The 21,918-nt window shown below is 37.8% G+C and overlaps 1 protein-coding gene across 3 annotated transcripts; it reads left to right on the top strand.

The window, feature by feature from the left end:
* The first annotated feature begins 146 nt into the window (after positions 1-146).
* LOC146684157 (tumor necrosis factor receptor superfamily member 1A) lies at positions 147-20,990 on the top strand. 3 transcript variants are annotated; one of them, XM_085443530.1, is made up of 14 exons: positions 147-1,333; positions 2,487-2,593; positions 2,700-2,823; positions 3,860-3,987; positions 10,355-10,451; positions 10,558-10,683; positions 11,368-11,493; positions 11,623-11,662; positions 13,360-13,433; positions 13,918-14,043; positions 14,255-14,401; positions 15,059-15,096; positions 15,314-15,422; positions 19,242-20,990. In XM_085443530.1, exons 5-14 carry the CDS (start codon positions 10,367-10,369, stop codon positions 19,580-19,582), a joined length of 1,212 nt encoding a protein of 403 aa, XP_085299656.1. In that variant the 5' UTR covers positions 147-1,333; positions 2,487-2,593; positions 2,700-2,823; positions 3,860-3,987; positions 10,355-10,366; the 3' UTR covers positions 19,583-20,990. The 3 variants fall into 3 exon arrangements, with proteins under 3 accessions (XP_085299656.1, XP_085299658.1, XP_085299655.1); XM_085443532.1 differs by lacking the exon at positions 147-1,333 and having other exon boundaries at positions 2,425-2,593; XM_085443529.1 differs by lacking the exons at positions 147-1,333; positions 2,487-2,593; positions 2,700-2,823; positions 3,860-3,987 and adding an exon at positions 8,332-8,544.
* Positions 20,991-21,918: the final 928 nt, after the last annotated feature.

Here is a 21,918-nt window from a genome sequence, read left to right as displayed (position 1 = left end):
ATTTATTCGTATTCTAAATATAAATTCTGAATATATGCCTCTTGAAGGTGTAACTTCACACCTCTTGACAAAAGTGTGGTGCTCGGTTAAACTGTCAAAGAGGTTATAAACAGATATTTGGAACAATGAAAAGTTGATTGGAGAGAGTGTTAAGTTACCTGAAAGTGATTGCATTTAAAAAATAAAATAAAATTAGGAACTAAATGACAACTATACCCACATATGTTCTTGTGTTTGAATGAACAGTGAAGCACTTTTTGGATTATAGTTGAGGTTTACTGCAGCAGACGAATGCTAACAGCAAAGTAGACTTTTATGTTGGAATAAAAAAGGAAGAGTCAATATAGTAAATGTAATAGATTTCTATAATAAAAAGAGGTTAATGAGAAAGAGGTTGTTTTAAAGCCAATAAGATAGGTAACATGTTCACAGTGTAGCAGCCCTCTTATACTCAACAGTCCCCAACACTACCCCACCACAGATCTAACTGCTTACCTAACTCCACCACTGTTCCTGGTGGGTTGTCACATGATCTGACCTTATTTCCTGCTTTTATTGACACTTCTTTGAAGACACCCCAAGGAACTGAAACCTCGTACCCCCAATCACGATCACACATTCACACAATCAGAGTCTTCCTCAAACTTAAAACCCCAAAGATGAATCTTGCCCTGGTAAGTAATACTTTTTTTTATAGGTTTGAGCTGGATTGAGAAAAACAGTGTTTTTCTAAATGCAGTTTTCATTTGAACGTTTTTGAATTATTAATTGTTATGGGAACTATTGGAAAGGATTGTGATTGAATAAGCGGATACAAACATTATGTCTTTATGACTGCAAGATAACTTGTTGTATTTATCTGTTAATTGTGACTAATTGTTAAATTTGAGAGTTTGAGTGACTGTAAATCACATTGCTGTCAGTCCTACAGCTAGTTCATCTTCACTGTTTAGGTTTCCATTTTTAGTGTTGTTATTGAAGCTCCAAGTGTAACTGCATATTTTTTGTCATTGGTCCTGGACCTAGCAGACCTTTAGGTTGTGTTTATTGTTAAATACTTTTTGCTTGAGTTTTAGTTCATGTAGTGTTTTTGGAGCTATGAGTTTCATTTCTAATTGATGTTTGCTATTTGGTTTTGCCATGTTTCTGTTGCAGAGCGTTCTCACTCCCGAGGCGTAACATGTCGACGTTTTGTCACGTCCCGCGGCGTTCCGGAGGAACGCGAAAGGAGACCTTCGGCGTTCTTATGGTACGCGGCGGGTTATGGCTGGAATCCAGTGCAATGACGCTCCCGCGGAGTGAGAACGGGTTGTTCTGTTCACAGGTTTTCTTGGTTTGTCACCTTTTGCATTTCAGTGTCTGTTTGTAGTTATTACACGAGTTCCAGTTTATTCTTTCTCTAATAATATGTTCCTTGATGTTCAGTCTTTGTCTCGTTTTCCTTTGTGTTAAGTTTACCGTTGTGCCAGAGTTTTGATTCATTGATTCATCTTTTGTTTGCTTATTTCAAATTTTAGATTTTACCTGGTGCGTTTGTGCTGAAAATATACAATAATCTGTCACAATAATTAGAAGATAGTAATGCAGGAAGAACCTCTAACAGTACAACTGCAAGTCATATTTCAGAGACGTAAATAATCTGTATCTAATGTAAAAAGTTAGCAGAAGGATTACCTGTGTTTTATATGTTATTATTGGGCAGCCAACATCCATAAATATAAGTGTTCAGGTTTAGGAAGAGGAGGATGAAGAAAAGTAAAACTGGAAGAATATTCCAGTAAGCTGGTATCACTGGGCTCTCAGACCTGTCATCTCCTATCACTCAACAGTGCAGCCCATATCACAAGGGTTTTTTTAAAAAAATCTATATTGTTTGTATGATCAGTTTTCCTCTCCTGAATTCTTCTCTCTCACCTGTGTCTGAAAATATTTGACCTTTGTGATGGACTTCTGTAGAGAGAATAGCATTGTTTTACTTTAGACAAGGGTTTGTGTTCCCTGGTATGTATTTGCATAGATTTTAGCTTTCTTAATCTCTTGAGGCCTCACAGCACAGCTACCAGATATTCACCTACTGTGAAAGTGTACAGATATTAGAGTAATGTTTGTATGTGCTTCAGTGTGCATAATAAGCACATATGTAGGACTGCTTTTTTCCACTTGTGTAATATTTTTGAAATTAGAAACTCAGAGTGATGCTGAAAAACTGGTTCGTGCATCTATTACTTCTAGGCTGGACTACTGTAATTCATTATTATCAGGATGTCCTAAAAACTCCCTGTGTTGTGTGTTTCTCGGACGTTATTGCTAAAGTTCAGAAGATATGTTAAACTTTGATTGTCAGTGGAAAGTCTAGAATTTTATAGAATATGTTTCCCATATTTTCAGTCTCCCTAAAAAGTTATTGAAATTAAAAAACAAGTTTTTCCTCTCCAGTTTCTTGGCAAGAGTCAATCATTATTACTCTTTCTGTCTTTTTGTTTCAGCTTTTGTGACCAAATGTTCCCACTGATACTTGCACTGATTTCCTGTGGATTTCACACTGAGAGGATCGAACAAACTGATGGTTCATGTTACAATTTGTGCCCAGCTGGTAAGATATAATGAGGAACATTATTGCCAATAATTGGCCTTCGTGAAGTTATTGTGGAAATATCACATTAACTCGTTACCTTTCTCCTTCTCTCTGTCTTTCTCAGGATATCATAACGTTGATGATTGTGATGATCAAGTTAAAAAGTAAAAATGCAAGAAATGTGAGCATGGCACATTCACATAGGTAGAAAACATCATAGAGAAATGTCGTAGGTGTGACTCATAGTTGTAAGTATCCTGCTCATTTTCAGTTTGCTGCTACACATACTGTCAGCTTGTGTGATAAAGTTTAAGGTGTTTTCAAGTTAAATTGGACTGAAATATGACAGACAGGTATTTTCTGGTTATTTCAATATATAAAATATCTTCATAGAGAGAAATATCTCAGGTGTAGCGTCTGTGAGTGTAAGGATCCTACTCATCTTCCATTAACTGTGATGTGTGCTGTCAGTATGTGTGATAAAGCTGAAGGGGGATCAAATTTAAATTTGACCAAAATGATCTCTTTTCATGATGAGTATATTATGACGGCCTTAATATTGTATCTTACAAATAATCCGCAGAGTATCATTTTGAGAGGATGCTAACTGAGACTCTTGACCACATGAATATTGGCACAGCATTTAGAAATGACCTTTTTTGCCACTAAAACTAAAACTAATGAAAAGACACTGACTGAGAAAACAACATGTAGTCCTGTGGCCTTGTCAGAGCTGTGTATTCCAGTTATTTGGACTAAGAAAGTCTGCTGTTTATTAAGTGTAGTATTTTTATTTTGTCTGTTCTTGAGTAACTGTAAATCGTATTGCTGTTATTACAACAGCTAGTGTACATCCACACTGTTATCTTCTTCATTTTTAGTGTTAATATGAAGCCTCCTATGTAACTGCATTTGGCAGGTAAATGTTAAGGCTGCAGTGTTTAAAGGTGACAGCAGACACATGGAGGTAACTGAGGCAAAGAAGGCTTTTTAATTATTGGGATCCTCTGTCATAGTCTCACTGCTCTAAAAACAACAATTTCTACAGTCATTTGAAAGAATTTTCACAGGACTCTACAGTCATAAAAACACAAAATAAACCTTTGTCAGTATTATGGGAGAATTTTGCCCCACTTTTATTAACAGTGCCTGCTCAGTTTGCTCTGTATTTGCAGGCATTTGTTTATGGACTGAGAGGACAGAACAAACTAATGGTTCACGTTACAAATTGTGCACACCTGAAGTAAAACACTAACTTTCCTCTTTTCTCTCTCTCTGTCCCAGGTTGTCATAAAGATGGTACCTGTGACGAGCCAATTGAAACGTACAGATTCAAAAGATGGGGCAAAAGATGGCACCTACATGGAAATGAAAAACCCTACGGGGAAATGTAAAGTGTGAGTCATGTGTTTGTAAGTATCCTGCTTCCAGTGAATAGACGCATGTGGTAGTGTGAGAAAATGTAAGAGGATCTGGAGTTAAATCTGACTACACACATAGTATAATATGCTCTTTTGTTCCTGCAACCTTTCACAATGATATTTTGGTGATCGCATTCAACCGTTTTTTGAAGTCAGAACTCTTGAATGAAATCTGTTGAGTCTGGGAAATCTTGTCAGACTTGTGTTTCATTATGAACAGGCAGAGTATTGGGCTAGAGACTTTGCGGTGTAATTATATCATTTAGAAAATACCCAAAATGTCCAATGAACTAATGTTCATATGCTGGCTTACATAATGCAGTAACTCTGTCACTTAAAATAAATAAATAAATAAATGATTAAAGTGGGGCAAAAAAGTATTTAGTCAGCCACCGATTGTGCAAGTTCCCCCACTTAAAATGATGACAGAGGTCAGTAATTTGCACCAGAGGTACACTTCAACTGTGAGAGACAGAATGTGAAAAAAAAATCCATGAATCCACATGGTAGGATTTGTAAAGAATTTATTCGTAAATCAGGGTGGAAAATAAGTATTTGGTCACCTCAAACAAGGAAAATCTCTGGCTCTCACAGACCTGTAACATCTTCTGTAAGAAGCTTTTCTGTCCCCCACTCGTTACCTGTATGAATGGCACCTGTTTGAACTCATCATCTGTATAAAAGACACCTGTCCACAGCCTCAAACAGTCAGACTCCAAACTCCGCCATGGCCAAGACCAAAGAGCTTTCGAAGGACACCAGGAAAAGTATTGTAGACCTGCACCAGACTGGGAAGAGTGAATCTACAATAGGCAAGCAGCTTGGTGTGAAAAAATCAACTGTGGGAGCAATCATCAGAAAATGGAAGACATACAAGACCACTGATAATCTCCCACGATCTGGGGCTCCACGCAAGATCTCATCCCGTGGGGTCAAAATGATCATGAGAACGGTGAGCAAAGATCCCAGAACCACACGGGGGGACCTGGTGAATGACCTGCAGAGAGCTGGGACCAAAGTAACAAAGGTCACCATCAGTAACACACTACAACGGCAGGGAATCAAATCCCGCAGTGCCAGACGTGTTCCGCTGCTGAAGCCAGTGCATGTCCAGGCCCGTCTGAAGTTTGCCAGAGAGCACATGGATGATACAGCAGAGGATTGGGAGAATGTCATGTGGTCAGATGAAACCAAAGTAGAACTTTTTGGTATAAACTCAACTTGTTGTGTTTGGAGGAAGAAGAATACTGAGTTGCATCCCAAGAACACCATACCTACTGTGAAGCATGGGGGTGGAAACATCATGCTATGGGGCTGTTTTTCTGCCAAGGGGACAGGACGACTGATCCGTGTTAAGGACAGAATGAATGGGGCCATGTATCGTGAGATTTTGAGCCAAAACCTCCTTCCATCAGTGAGAACTCTGAAGAAGAAACGAGGCTGGGTCTTCCAACATGACAATGATCCAAAACACACCGCCCGGGCAACAAAGGAGTGGCTCCGTAAGAAGCATTTGAAAGTCCTGGAGTGGCCTAGCCAGTCTCCAAACCTCAACCCCATAGAAAATCTGTGGCGGGAGTTGAAAGTCCGTGTTGCTCGGCGACAGCCCCAAAACATCACTGTTCTCGAGAAGATCTGCATGGAGGAATGGGCCAAAATACCAGCTACTGTGTGTGCAAACCTGGTAAAGACCTATAGTAAACGTTTGACCTCTGTTATTGCCAACAAAGGTTATGTTACAAAGTATTGAGTTGTATTTTTGTTATTGACCAAATACTTATTTTCCACCCTGATTTACGAATAAATTCTTTACAAATCCTACCATGTGGATTCATGGATTTTTTTTTTCACATTCTGTCTCTCACAGTTGAAGTGTACCTCTGGTGCAAATTACTGACCTCTGTCATCATTTTAGGTGGGGGAACTTGCACAATCGGTGGCTGACTAAATACTTTTTTGCCCCACTGTATATGAATTCAGCCACCTTCATTTTCCTTTCAGAGAATGCTCACTAAAGAAAGAATTGCCAGCAATGCCAAAGGTAGAAGACGGTACAGGCAAAGTTTTATGACTTCAAAGGGTTTGCATGAACTAGAAAAACACTTTTAATTGCTTTTAAATTCTGATCTAAATATATTTGTGGTTGAGTCGAGCATTTCATGTTTTCTTTAGGCTTTTTAGTCAAAATGGAGGAAACACGTTTGCAAATTTAATCTCCATGCACATCTCTTGTGCACTCACTGCTCCTGTGGTTTGACTGTGGGCATGATTAACCGTGGTGATGAGCAGTGCCAAATGTGTCTAATAATACGAAGGTTATGGGTTACCTGGCTAACTCACAAACCGCATGCGAAATGCTAGTTTCACACATTGTTCTTAAAGAGTAAACAGGCTCCCCGGATCTTCTGCTTCCTCTGCATCTCGGAGGACGCTCCATTCTAGGAGCAGTAACCATTCGAGTCTTCATATCAGGGCTTTGCTATCTCTTAACACCTTTTGAGATATGCCATCAGCTTCCTGTGTTGACAATACCAGTCTCTTTCCTTATTTATAGGACAGCATATCAGATTGAACCAGATTGAACCAGAATGCAGGAGGAAATGTGCTAACGCATCATTTACATATCTATCCACAGCTGTACAGTTTCTCTTAAAGCATGGCCAAATCTTTATCTAAGTTACAATTACAAAACATCATTTATTTTATGGATTAACAAAAAAAACAACAACCCATTGCATTGTTCTTCTCTATAGTGAATATGTTATTCAGACATTAACAGTACTTGTTGCTACCATCACTGGGGAGAACTTGGAGAGTGTCTAAGTGGGATTTCTGACATTTGGTAGAAAGCAGGTAAGATGAAAGAAAATGGATCTTAATCATTCAAATATAAATTGTACAATGAAGGATACTTAAAAAACATTGTGATGCTGAGGATTAACTTTAAGAGCCTTTTAGCACCACACATCCCAAGATTGTTGCTGAGCTAAAGCCGATCTTCATGAAAGAAGGATCCAAATTCAGAGTGCAGATCTGACCTGGAAATGATTAAAATGTCCTGCTGGCAAAGAATATTATCAACCAGCATCTTGAATGATAAATCAGTGTGTTCAATAAATACAGAAAAGAGTATAATGTAGTCAGATCGCATTATTACACAATGTTTGCTGGCTTTCTCTTTCTGTTACTGGTCCAACAAGTCTCTCGACTAGGTTGACAACACCTAGGCATCCATCCGTCTATCCATGTACCTGTGGGTTTGTGCAGTACATGGATAGGCGGATGGATGCTCCAACTGTAGCTCCAGCTTCAACATCAAAAGCTTTGATGAATGCTTCAGATCTTCAGATTAATCGAGTTTCGTATGACTATTAGTGAGTTAAAAACCACTGGACGTTATTACTGCTCATGTAGTCTTTTTTAACTCCCACCTCAGCGCTTTATGACTCATTAGATCAAATGTATTGACACATTATAAAAGAGATGGATGTTTTTGGATATTTTTGTAAGTCTCAAATTTCCCCCTTTTTGAATGTAGCATCCTTACATCAGTGTGTCTTTGTGTCTACAGCAGGAAGCCAAATGCCTGATGCACTGATAGTTCCTGGATTTATTTTGGAAAGCATTATTTTATTTATTGCATATTGCATTGCTCTTTCTCAAACTTGAAAAAGGCTTGGCTGTGTTTTTTGATTTACACTGAAGTCTTAGTCAGCACTCCATGCCATATGAACAATGTATTCCTTTGGATTATAAATTCTATTTTTAAACCTGTATACTTCTTTTTTGGTGTATTTTTTCAGTCCTTTACATAAGTGTGGCGTTCAGTTAAATTGTCAAAACACACGCTGAACAGAATTTGTGAACCAATAAAATGTGACTGGTGTAGATTTATATGTCGGATTAAAAGAGGAAGAGTCAATATTCTCTCCTCTGATATGATAAACAACTGAGTTAACCACATTTGTTTGATTCTCATTGTGGTCCCATCCTTCTTTTTTCTCTCTTCTTTTGAAGTTTGAATGAAAAGTAGGTTGCTTTAGAGCCGGTAACATGGCCAACACCTTCACGGTGTACAACACCTCCTCTTACATGCCCCACTCCGCACCACCATCAGATCTAACCACACTGTCCAGCTTGTGAAATATCCCCATGTATGTCACCAGGGCTTTTGTCTGAACCACATCATTATCACTGAGATTCAGTGGAATTACACTGTCACTATGTGCGTATGCGTGTGTCTGTAAGGGGTGGGTGGTTACATCTGACTTTGTTTCCTGTTTCTCGCAACACTTCTCTGAACACTCCAAAGAACTGAAAGCCCTGACCCACAAACACACTCACACACACACACACTCGCACAAACAAAGCCTTCCTAAAACCGTTAATTTGAGTCAGCTTTAAAGGAAATCTACACCTCAGCTCAGTCAGAGTGCCTCGTCCTGCTGCTGAAAACGACATTGTTTTGCTTTCAAATGAGTGAATTTCAGCATAAGTTGGTTGTTTAACTTCCACACTGCCTGCTCTCCCAAAATGAACTTTGTCTTGGTAAGTAATTCTGTTCATAGGTTTGATCTGGATCATCTGCGTGTTTAATTTCAAGGGTGCTTTAATGCAGTTTCCTCTGAGTGGATTTTCATTATTCATTGTGATGGGAACTATCGGAAAAGATTATGTTTGGATTAGAGGAAGCAAACGTTATGTCTTAATGACTGCAAGATAAATATTTATGATTATTTGTAATATTTTCCTGCGTATATTCTTGAGTGGCCGTAAATCTCATTGCTGCCATGACTACAGCTAGTGTACATCCTCACTGTTGTGGCTTCTGTTTTTATTGTTTGCAATAAGAGCTCCATATGTAGCGTGTGTACGTTAGTTGCTGCAAAATCGTTAAGGCTGTAGTGACATGTAGTTGTATGTGGATGAATGAAGGGAAGACGTTCTGTAGATTACTGGGATTATCTTTTGTGGTCTTGCAGCTCTGGGTGCAGTGAGACCGTGACGTTTAATAACTTGATACTTTTACATGAGCTGTATCTAATGATTATTTACTTTCTCTTTTTGCATTATTCACATTTACCCACCTTAAAGATCGCAAGGTTCTTGTCATAATAAATAAATAAATAAATAATAAATGTAAAGACAACGGCCAATAGGTTTCTTAAGGTTTACCTTTGAGAGACTGAAATCACTCAATTGAAAATAGACAATAACTCACAACAATGAGAGGAGAGTCACAGATGAAGAACTTTTAACAATACTGCAAGCTATATTTCAGGGATCTAAATAATCACAGATGTAGGGGAAAAGTTAGCAGAAGGATTCCCTTTGTTTTATGTGTTATCATTGGGCAGCCAATAAATAAATAAATCCATAAATATAAGTGTTTTGGGGTTTAGGAAAAGGAAGATGAAGAAGCCCACAGTGTGTAAAACTGGAAGAATAGTCCGGTAAGCTGGTAGCACTGGGCTCCCTGACCTGTCATTTCCTATCGCTCAACAGTTTTCCAACTTATCTCTTTTCTGTGGGGCCAAATCTGTGGGGCAGGGTTGTATTATATTATTTATATGATGATTTCCTCTTCTGAACTTTTCTCACTCACCTACGAGTCAGAAATATTTGACCTTTGTGTCGGACGTTTGTAGAGAGAATATTTTTTTTCACTCAGTGGTGTGTGTGTATATATATATATATATATATATATAGAGAGAGAGAGAGAGAGAGAGAGAGATTTTAACATGCAGTACAGCTACAGCTGCTTGGATATTCACCTACTGCAGACGTGTGCGAACATTACTTATACATTTAACAGTAGTGTTATTAATCAATCAGGTTCATATCTCATCAGTATGTATTGGGGAAGTTTTGAAAATGAGGATGTTTTTGGACTGAGGTTTGCAATATGCGTCATGTATGTGAGAACTCTGATGGTCAAGAAGAGTCTTAGTTCATTGGCTCTGGGTGGAGGATGGTCCAAATACTCTGACATGTTTTCCGTTCTGTCTTCAAAATGGACCAAGTCTCCACTGATCTGCTTGGCATATTTTTTTCTGTCATTCTGCTTTGGTAGAACAACAACTGTCTGCTGCACGATGTGCATGCTAGAGTTCAGAAAATGTGTTGAACCTTTAATGGCAGTGGAACATTTACATTTTCAATGAACATGTTCCTCTTTGATGATATATGCAAATTAAAAAGTTTTTCCTCTCCAGTGACTTGATGAGAGTCAATTATTTTTACTCTTTCTGTCATTTTGTTTCAGCTTTTGTGATGAAATGTCAATCCTGCTCACACACAAGCACCTTAACCCTCATTTAACACCTCAGATCTTCAGACCTCATTTTTTTTGTTTCAGGTCTTCCCACTGATGCTTGCACTGACTTCCTGTGGACAGAGTCAAACTGAGGGGATCGAACAAACTAATGATTCGTGCTACAATTTATGCCCAGCTGGTAAGATATACATAGGATTATTATTGACAATTATTGTCCTTCGTGAAGTCATTGTGGAAATATCACATTAACTCGTTACCTTTCTCTTTCTCTCTGTCTTCCCCAGGATATCATAAAGTTGGTGATTGTGATGATCAAGTTAAAAAGTACAAATGCAAGAAATGTGAGCATGGCACATTCACGGAGGTAGAAAACTTCGTAGAGAAATGTCGTAGGTGTGACTCATGTAATCGTAAGTATCCTGCTCATTTTCAGTTTGCTGCTACACATACTGTCAGCTTGTGTGATAAAGTTTAAGGAGCGTTCAAGTACAAATTAGACTAGAATAAAGCAGATGGATATTTTCTGGTTATTTCAATATATAAAACATGTGAAGATGGCACCTTCACTGGAAAACCACAGAGAGAAACGTGGACTAAAATAAAACAGTAGACTGGTGTTTTCTGTTTATTTGGTCATATAAAAGACAATGCTATTCTTCGCTGCATGTAAGATCTCTTTTAATGATGAGCAAATTATAATGATCTAATATTTCTGTTAAACCAGTTTGATGCAGTGGAATGAAATAAATATTTAGTGTGGGAAATCCTAATATAATAGTAACTGTATGTCACTAATAACATCAGTGCCAGTTTGAGTATTCACTTTACATGGAGACTTGCACTGTAACAACAACACGTGAATTTGTGTGCGTACCAGTTTGAGCGTGCCGTTAACATATTGATTCCTTCTGTTTACATTTCAACTGAGTTTCACATAAAATATTGAAGCAGAACTTGGAAAAATCATTTCATGTGCTAATTGATGAAAAGAATGTGACAGTAGAAAACAACATGTGGTCCCATGGCCTTATCGGGACTGCGTTTTTCAGTTATTTGGACTGAGATGGAAACACTGTATTTTGCTTTTCCCCCAGATGATGAGGTGGTAATAGAGCCCTGCACCTTTAACAGGAGCACAGTGTGTGGCTGCATGGAGGGATACTACAATTCAGGATCTTATCCACGGCAATGTTCAATATGTTCCTGCCCGCACTGCCCACGTAAGTAACCTCAAAGGATTTTAAAGCATTAGACTGATATTCACTGCAGCCAAACGGATTCATTTTCTAATATAATAACAATCTCACTTTAAATTCCTACATTCACAGTTACTCTTATGTTCCTTTCAGGGAATGCTGACTACTACACGAAGTGCCCACACCCCCGGAGGTAGAAGACTTTACAATGTAACAGAAAATAAACAAAAAAACATAGACAGTGTGCTTAAATTTTGTTCGCGACAGACTGACAAGAACACAGAACTGCAAATGAAAGCGCCAATGATATAAAATACATATACTTACTGTGGTGATAGCTTACGCTGTATTGTATGTGAATACAGTCTACAGGTATGCACCAAAATTGCAGTGTTTGTTCAGTGATGTTTGTTCATTTAATGTGTATCAACTTCTGGTGACGTTTAGAGGGCCACTAACTTACTCTAGATAAATGGCAACTATTTGTCAGTGCTAACTAAAATGTGATCTACAATATGTTTGTGGTTGAGTTAAACATGGCCTGATTTCAGCAGGGGACGTGTTGTCTTTTTGTTAGAATGGAGGAAACATGGTTACAAATTTCTCTCCCCCTCCCATATTTCCTGTGGTTTGACTGAGGCCTTGACTACCTGTGCTAAATAACATGCCTGCAGATGACAAAAGTCCTGATAATAGGCAGGTTAGAGTTGCTTTTCAAGCACTGTTTTCCAGTTTTACACATTTGTATTAAAGAATAGACAGATCCCCTGGACATCCACCTTTACATTTCTATAACCATTTCTTCTGATCACTGTACCATAATGTCTTTTTTAAGGATACAAATTGAGTCACAAGATGTCTCTTATTATGTGGGACCGTCCTTTGTCCCCGATGTCCCACATATTGATTGACTCTGCAGGATTTGCATTTGCACTGAGTGAAAGTGCAAGTGCAAAGGATTTGCAAAAGTCTGGCTTTCACTAAGCTTGTGTGAAAAACGGAGGAAAGGCTTTTTAATATTTTTCAATTTCTAATGCTACTCCCATCAGGGAAAGACACCACCAAAAAGTCACAAGGCATCTGACTTTTAGTGGAAAAGACTGAAACAACCACAAAGAAAATAAAGGGAAGTTTATTTCACTTTGCGTTTTTGCCTCTTTGGATATAATTATGCTTCAGGTTCATACTAGGAAAAATATAGCATGAAGTGACAATTAGCTGACAATGATAGAATTGTCAGCTAAAAAAAACCACTCAAAAATCAACGTTCATCCCTACTACTGAAATGCAAACAGACAGAACAAATAACATAAAGAGAAATATGGGATCATATAAGGAGTACATGATAAGAACATAGCTTCGTCTTCCCTTTATTCTTACATTTACTTGTAAACGTTGGAAAAGTTACTTTTAAATGTCATTAATTTGGCCTCTACATAATAAACTAAAATCTGGTAACCTGTTATTGGTAATGAAAATTTCTGACTACCTCAAAACATTGCTAACATGTCCCCACGGAGTCACACACAAAAATTATTGCTTTCCTCAAACTGGGGTCTGATCATCCTAGTTGCAAAATGTTTGAATGTTTTTCCAATGCTGCTAGAAAACGTCAACCTTCAATGGAAAAATCTTTGATTAGTTTTTTTTAGTCTCTCTATAAGTCACTGCAAGCAAGCACACAGAGGAGAACTTAAACTAACAGACTGACTTTTGCAGATATATTCATTTGAATTATGCAGTCTGAATCTGGACCTCAGATTAATGTTGGAATGCATTTTTACACACGACAGGAGAAATAACTGCCTGTGTTGGTGCTTCATTAGCTTTTAATGTCAGGATAAATATGTGTTGTCAGATGATTTCTATACTGTTTTTTTTATGTTATAGGCCAACGAATACTGCAGCTTTGACAAATCCATCTACAACTCCAGTTGTGTCTCCAACCACAGTGGCAAACAAAAGTAAGTGAATCTTTAATTATGTATGTCATTTTGTCTGACTGACTTCTTCTGAAGGTTAGGAGAACCAGCAAAAACAATGAGCCCTAAGCATTCAAGTAGATCTTTAGGAAAAGGAGATTTGAAAACAAGATGTGATACTGTGGGTTTGCTTTTCAAGCTTTTTGGTCCACACATCCCCAAAAATATTGCTGAGATAAAGCAGCTCTATTTAGAAGAATGGAAAAAATTCCTCCTGACCGTACTTCAGATTTGATCTGCAACTACTTAAAAAACACAACTGAGGCTCTCGGAGCCAGATTACTAAATGCACCAGCACCAAGAATAATAAATAATAAAGTTTAAAATGTTATTTTTCTTAAAGTATGTTAATGCAAACGCATTGTGTTGTCTATCCATGTATACCAGAAGATTACATCACATTATATAACCCACTAATGTTGAGAAGTAATTCCAAACTTGCTTCTTTTTTTTAATCGTACGACAGGATTGATGTCTACAACTGTTACACCAGCCTCAACTTCAACTCCCTTTCCAAACAAAGCTCTTGTTTCAACATCCAAGGCTTTCACGAATCCATCAGATCCTTATATAACAGAAATTCCACGTAACCGTTAGTGCTCATTTTATATTTTGACAACACATTTGATACATTAACTTACTGCCCTTGGTTTTGTAGTTTAGTTTTATAATGTATCACACTTGCTAAGGACATTTTATCAGGTTTAGCAGCCTCTGATTGTTATCCAATTTACATGGAGGATAAAGACATAATATGCTTACGTCAGAACTTATTGATGTGGAGTGTATCTTTGTGTCCACAGCGGGGAATGCAGGAATTTTTCTTGCGATTCTCGTGATTAGCTTTGTGTTGCTCTCATGGTTCCTGCTGATCTGCACCATGAAGATATTCAAACACAAAGACAGTTTTTGCTGGAGGAGGAGGAAAGAGGCTGAAGTCTCCAAGAACGGTAATCTGCAGTAAATAAATCCAACAAAGTACCTGTGCGTTGTATTTAAGTACACATTTGAAGTGTTTGCATTTCATATGAGATTTGTGTAACTTTATCTTCTTTAAAACGTAATGGCACAAATTTGACCCTTAAGGTTAAATGTTACTTTTGTTACTTTTGTCAGTCCTTTTTTTCTATTGCCTAATTGTATTTTGTTCAGTGCAGGGTTTTACTATTTTTCAAGTGCTTTGAATTGAACAATCACTTTTATTCATCAGAGTATTTCTACAACTACCACTGAGCATTAATATACAGTACACAGAGTAAACAGTACAGGCACTTAGCGGTTCGGTAGATATTGACTGGGGACATTCATGTAGTTTTCATATGGCTAATATCAAAGTTATGTAAAGTACTACATGTAAAGTACTAATATGTAAAGTACTACACTTTACATTACTTGACCTCTGGGAAGTTAAGATACTATGACACATCGCAACCAAGGACAAATTTTCTCATGTTACTCCTCACAATGTGAAATGTACTGTCCAGTTGTGCATTAAATAGAAGAATATCCATATTTTGTTCTGTTTTAAAAATGTGCCTTAGTGACTGAACATGTCTTGACTAACAGACAGGAAACTCAATGATAATATCTCCTTTCCTTTTTAACAGAACAACCCAGTCATCAAGGCAGTAACCCGACCACACTGGTTTGTGCTCAGTTTCATGCACTTCGTTTTCTTTAAAGATAGCAATCTAGGCAGGAACACTTACTGTAGGTGCACAGTGAGAATTTCTTGTACATAGTTCATCAAGATAATTAGCTCATTAGCTTATAATTAGCACACAAGAAAGGCAGAAAGTTTTGGTCATCCCTGTCATGCACTTCAAAGTTTGTACTCATGCTGTCTTGTTTGTTCTTTCAAGACGCTTACATTCTCTGAGGAAACTCCCATGTTGACTCTCAATCAGAGTCCAGCCATGTCAGAACATCCAACCCACATCAACACTCTCGTGCCAGTCAATGGCCAGATAGGTAAGACTATCTGAGTATTTGATCTCTTGCTAACATGCACGACATGCAAAATACTGGACTTTGTTAATTATGTGTTGATGATTTCTAATTAAAAAAACAAAACAAAAACACCCCCTGCAGAATTCTCGGAAAAGTTTATTTTAGTCTCAAAAGTCATTTCCTCATTCCCAATGTAAGGAGTGATTAAAATATTCCTTACTTTTAATAGGAGTTCAGTGAAGAAGGATAAAAAACCTCAAATTCGAGAACAGCCAACAATCAAACAGTCTGCATTTCTTTTTCTGTCATTCGGTATTAAATATTCAGAGACGAAATCCTTCTCTGCCCTTCAGCACAGGCTTCCATTGTATTGCACTTTAGGGTAAATGTAACCATTTATGGTTTAAGACATAACTGGCAATATAAAACTGATAAATGTGACTTTATCTGCAACATTTTAGCAGGAAATAATTTCTTCTGCTACTACTTCTACTACTACGATCCCAGAAAATACTAGTTTTGTTACTAGAATCATGGGATTATCAGCTAAGAAGAACACCACATACCAAATGAAACTCAGTGGTGTTATAGATATTTTTACACATGAAGTGCAAAGGAAGCTTTTGCCATATTTTCAGAGACAATATGACTCATAAAAGGATAAACAACTTTCAACATTTATTCATTTCTGTATATATTATATCCTTTAAGTAGGCAGGAAAAAAACATCTCTCTCTTTCCCTATATACATATAGATATATATATATATAGAGAGAGATATTGATATAGATTTAGATAGATGGATAGAAGATTAGGGTCATTGCATCACGTCCTTCAGGACAAGTCAAAATGAGTTCTATACAGTACACACTATAAGGCTGAGTTATCTTTTGGTCACTTAGGAGTTTAAAACAGGCCAATCAGCACAAGCTGGGTAAATAATGTAGTTGCTTAAGAATTTGCTTCTACACCACAGTGTGATTTTTTTTATTTCTGTGGTGAGCAGTAGAGATGGTGCATGCTGCTGCACTGAATTACTTAAGAAATGTGTTAATTTAGAGAGGAGGTGAAACCTATTGTTCGTAGCGCTTCAACTTTCTCCCCTCATTTAAATGACTGTGGACTTCATCCGAAGTGAGACTTAGGTATTGAATGCTGGAGGGTGTGATGGGCTTGGCTGTAAATGTTTGAGATAAGTGATGTGAAAACTGCGAGAAAAGTTGTAGAAGAGGAAGTGTTCAGCATTGAGTTTTCCAGTAAAGTTATTAGCATTTATGATCAGTGACACATGTTTTTATGACGCACCTAAATAGGTGGTAGATAGTAGGTCATAGCCAGAAAAAGTGGCATTTGGCATACTTTTTTTTTTCAATTTCATTGTTTCACAATTTAACAAATGCTTTCAGATAAAGTGTGATCCAAGCAGATTACCTTCAAAACATAATGATACCACGATTATAGTGTATGATGAATAAAACCAGGGGAAATTTCTCAGTTGTTTTACAATGAATGAAAAAGACATACACTTTAAAAAACTAAAAATATCAACATTAAACGAGCAATATTTCTAAAGCGTTAAGGAGAATAGCTACCCCTTCAAATACCTGCTTGTCTGCTTGTGTTGTTAAAAGGAAGCGCTATTTTGCTACTGCTAAATTGTTTAATTGAATTATATTAGTAAAATTAAAAAATGTTGCTGTTGCAGTTTCTTCCATCTGATAGAAGCGCGGTATACTATCTATAAGTGCTGTTGTTTTTACTTTTTCATCTCTTCTTGTTCACCATAGTGTTTATCAGAACCACATCTGTGGAGGTGGAAACTAGGAAATACAGCGTTCTTACTCGTTCGCATCAGTCAGCAATGTGACATTAAGTCAAATGGCAAGTCAGATAGTGAACACATGTGCCTGTTAACTGTGTCATATGGTAAACTCCTGATATTCAATGTAAGCCTTTCAAGCCTGTAGGTGTGCTTTAAATACAACTGCAGTTATTAGTGAGGTCATGTTGTTGTTGGCATTCACGGCTAAGATCAAAACCTGTTTTTAGTTTTGTGCTGTTTGAACTGGGGTGAGGATTATGCTCTGTTCTCCTCTTCATAAGCTTGAGATGGGACTTTTATTTGCGTTGTGTATTCTGTATCATTACGTCTCTTGACTGTTGTTGTCCTGTTATTACAAAGTGAGAAAGCTTTTCCACTTAGCAGACCAGTGCTGATATAATGTGGTCAAATTTCTCTGTATATCTTCTGAATTACTTAATTAGTAATTACTTTATTAATTAATTAGTTTTTCAGAATATACCATAATGCTGGTTGGAGGTTATAACGTGGGTTGTATTCAGTGGTTGAGAGGAGGCGGCAGAAAACACTCAGGATAGTCAAAAACTCACAACCACACTGGTACTGGGAATTCCACAGTGGTGTCCTTTAATTGACACACACATCACCTACCTTACAAGGTTGAACAGCTGCTGCCTTGTCATACATGAAACACAGTGTTCCTACAACCTGTGACATTACTTTGAATTAGGAAGGTAAATATATGAGGTCCATGTCAGTCCACATCCATGCGCAAGCACGTTTCTCCCACACTCTACAGAGAGCAGTGACGCATACTTGTGACATCACTAAACATTAACTTAAATTGTCTTAAAGAGACACCACACAATTGTGACTGTTACAAGGTGTACACTGAATCATTAAAAAAAGCTTTCTATTAGAGTCAGTATATGCAAATCATCAGTTAAAGTCTTGAATTATGCCTAATTTCTTTATATACTTGCTTCCAAGGAGCCAGACTTTTAAAGCAGTCTTGACCAGTAGTTCTTCAGGCTTTCTGAAGGTCTTTCAAAGTTCTGTCTTTGGCCATTGGCTGCTTTTTCACTCATTCTCACTCTGATCATTTTCCGACGATTTTTTTTGGTTCGTTTATTTTGCCACTTCACACTGACCTATGACTCACTCAAGCATAAAAAAGACACCTCACTCAAGGAATGAATCAGTGTTGTGTTAACACATTAGAGACAAAAAAAAAACGTAGCAAAAAAATTGTTTTTTTTTCAGTTGTTGTCCACGCAGCTTAACACGCTGTTAGTGCAATAAAGGCATACTGGATAGAAAAACACGTAGTAGAAGGCTATCGGTCACGGATCGGCTTTCCTAGAGCCTGAACATCAAAGTTATTGAAGCAGTGACAGAGAACGGAATGAAAAGCAGCCAATGAAAAGCTTTGAATGTGCTCCAAGAAGCCTGGGGAACTATTCCCAAAGACTAGTTAAGGAAAGTGCAGTAAAGCATACCTAAGAGAGTTCAGGCTGTGTTAGATAATATAGGTGGTCACACAAAATCTTGACTTTCAAGCTCATTAGAACAAATTAACTCTGTTTTGCCCTTATTTAATGCATTTCTGTGGATATTTGCACCTCTTTGCTATTTTCTTTGCAAAATATTGAGCCATGATGGATGGCTCAAGACATTTGCACAGTACGGCACACTGTAACAATGCTGATCTTAAACATGACCAAAGTTTTTGCCAGTGAGTCCAGTGTAAGGGGAAAAAAACATTAAAAAACACTTGCTGTTATCACTGCTTATCATTTCACATTAGTTTCTCTAATCGTGGAAATGGATGACGACAGTGACTCACAGATATCCTAACAGGGTGGTCACAAACAGGAAGCTCTTAGAAGCAGCAAAATTGACTTGTTTGAGACAGGAGGTGAACTGCTGCGCAAATGCTCTATTTCACATAAATACAGATTATTTTAACCTCAGACTAACGCAAAACAAGCAGCTCAGTGCCCTGTGTCCTCTGACTGTTAATTATTCTCTCCTTCCAGTTGCCAGACGAAATGACCACGCAGATCGCTGGCCGGCCATCGTCCTCTACGCGATCATCAAGGAGGTGCCCTTGCATAGGTGGAAGGAGTTCTTGCGTCTGCTTAAGGTGACTGACCAGCAGATGGCACGAGTCGAGATGGAGACTGGTTTCAGTCTCGGCTCCATGGAGAAGCAGTACCAGATGCTGAGGCTGTGGAGCCAGCACTCTTCCTCCAAACTCAGTGATATTTTCTCAGCCTTACACTACATGGAATTATCCGGCTGTGCACAGATGCTCCAGGAAAGCCTGGAACAGCTGCAGTGGACGCCTGACCAGAGACAGGCACTCACAGCCATTTGAATGGAGCAGTGTGGGACAACTGAGGCTGTACCTGGCGGCACAAGTGTAATGCTATCTATAACATGACTGGAAACATAAATTATTCAGCCATGGACGCTGGTGTGAAAGATTAGACACTCGCTGGAAAGGACATTACGATCTGTAGCCATATAGTACAACCCTAGAAACCTGGAACAATGTCGTAAATATCCCGTACTGAGTAATGCAGACGTAGATTAAAGCCAAATAAAAACATCTGATAAACTGGAATGTAAAAAAGTGGACCCTTATTTCATGTTAAGACAGAAACCTAAAATGTTGAATGTAAACACATGAAATAATGGATTCGTAGCAGTGCAAAATGCAGTTTCGAACATCAGGTTACTTCCTCAAGAGCATCATTAGCATTTTTAGGAACCACATAACACCTCTTAACACACTCGTAATATTCTTGTAGCCTACAGTAGGTGGAGACAGTAAATAAATAAAAAAATACTGAGGGAAGTCCCCTTCCCTTAACTAATGGCTGCTGCCAAAAGTTGTTTAGAACAATGTAACCTCCAGTTTTTTGTGTGGTGCCTCTTAAATGCCAGCAATGGAGGCTGCGGTTTTTACAGCAGTACTGCAATGTACATGTATAATTGGGAGGTGTTTGTGCTTAAAGGGTAAGCAAGGAAGTTGCACTTCCTTAGTGTAGTGTACGTGATTGTTTTACCTCCACAAGTCTGTGCTTGAGATTTCTCTGTTTTTTTCCCCTTTTGACTTGTCAAAGGACAGACTTTTTCAGTCTGAATCTTTAAACTGTGCGTGTGCGTGATCACTCCGTGCACATCTGGGATGTTTGTGCAGCACAGCTGCAGACGTCTCCCTCGTTTGGTATAACAACTCAGCCACTGATTGTTATTGTGCACTCTCGCAAAGGAAGAAAACTGAAATCCCCAAAGGACGTCAGTTTTTCAGTTTCCTGCAACTAAATGGTGTCAGTGTTCAGCATGCTGGGTTTTTCCTCACCACACATATTCCATTTGAACGGATGGTTCTCACTTGTGGTGTTTGGGTATCTCACTTTGAGAGGTTTTTTTGTGTGTCTATGTGTGTGTGTCATTATACTTCATTGACAGTAAGGGTCTTGGATTTTCCCATTTAAGATGTTTATTTAAGAAAGTTTTAATGGGAATGTAGGCCACTTTCCCTGAGATATAAATATTTGTATATGTTTTACAGGTTAAAGTATAATTGTTTTTTTATTTATGATCCATTTGTATGAATATTTGTGTGGTGCAGAATAAACTGAAAGTGAAAATCTTAATGTTTTTCATCTCATTGTGGTCTTTAGTGGTACACTGTTATGAAAACGTGCTACTGTAAAACCCCAAATCAAAATGTCACCTGTATATGTATATGTCATGAATAAAATGTTTGGCCACAAGGTGGGAGTATGGACTGTATGTTTGAACCGCAGCAGCTGGTGTGCATTTGTAAGCGCACACACACCCCACCTACAAAGAAAATAGGAGCACAGTACTTGAAGAGCTTTTATTCTTGAGTTGGATTACACCCATGAATTGCAAATTTGGGCTAAAAGCACAAAGAACAGCTGCCTTATATTGTTCATAGTTACTGGATGGAAAAATAACAGATCCCTTACAGGACCACATTCACTTTATGTGTTTACATGCAGCTTCAAAATTTATAGCATTATTCTTCTGCTGTCATGTAGATATGCTGTCAGGCTGCACATCACCATGTGTTTGCCATGTTTTTAACCACACCAGTGTCACCTGCCAAAAAAGGGATTTCCAGTATTTCTCAATAAATAAATAAATAAATAAATGAAAGATTACCAGAACTGAAACTGCTCTAAATGACTTGTTGGCCTTTACTGTCACCTATATCTCACAAATGATATCACGTCATATAACAAGCTATGCAGAGTAAGAAACACTTCTTTTACAAGGTAAAGGTTTTGTACTTATTTAACCAGGTGAAAAGATTTATTGAAGGTAGAAATGTGATTTTCACATCACACTTGGCCAAGTGGGCAGTAGAAACCGCAAGAAGTTGAACACAGCAGATATTTTAAGTGTCCAAAAAAAAGTTTGGACAGATGATAATGTTGAACACAGAGTAGGCACAATAAAGCAGTCATAAAGATCTTTGCAAAACAGGTCATTTCTTTAGTTTATGTATATATAAAGGCTTTGTAAATCCTCTTGACTACTGCCTTTTTATCAGTTTATATTTATCAATATAAACACAGAAAATCACTTTTTGGCATGGGGTGGGTTTAATTTTTTTTTTTAATAAGAGGTTAAAGATGAAGTTAATTTAATTTTCCTTATGTCTTGATCTTTTTC

Source organism: Copadichromis virginalis, linkage group LG20, assembly GCF_057382275.1.
Source record: "Copadichromis virginalis isolate Kocher_CV1m ecotype Utaka linkage group LG20, C_Virginalis_male_GT1.1, whole genome shotgun sequence".
NCBI classification, from domain to species: domain Eukaryota; kingdom Metazoa; phylum Chordata; class Actinopteri; order Cichliformes; family Cichlidae; genus Copadichromis; species Copadichromis virginalis.
This window is presented reverse-complemented; position numbering and strand designations above follow the sequence as displayed.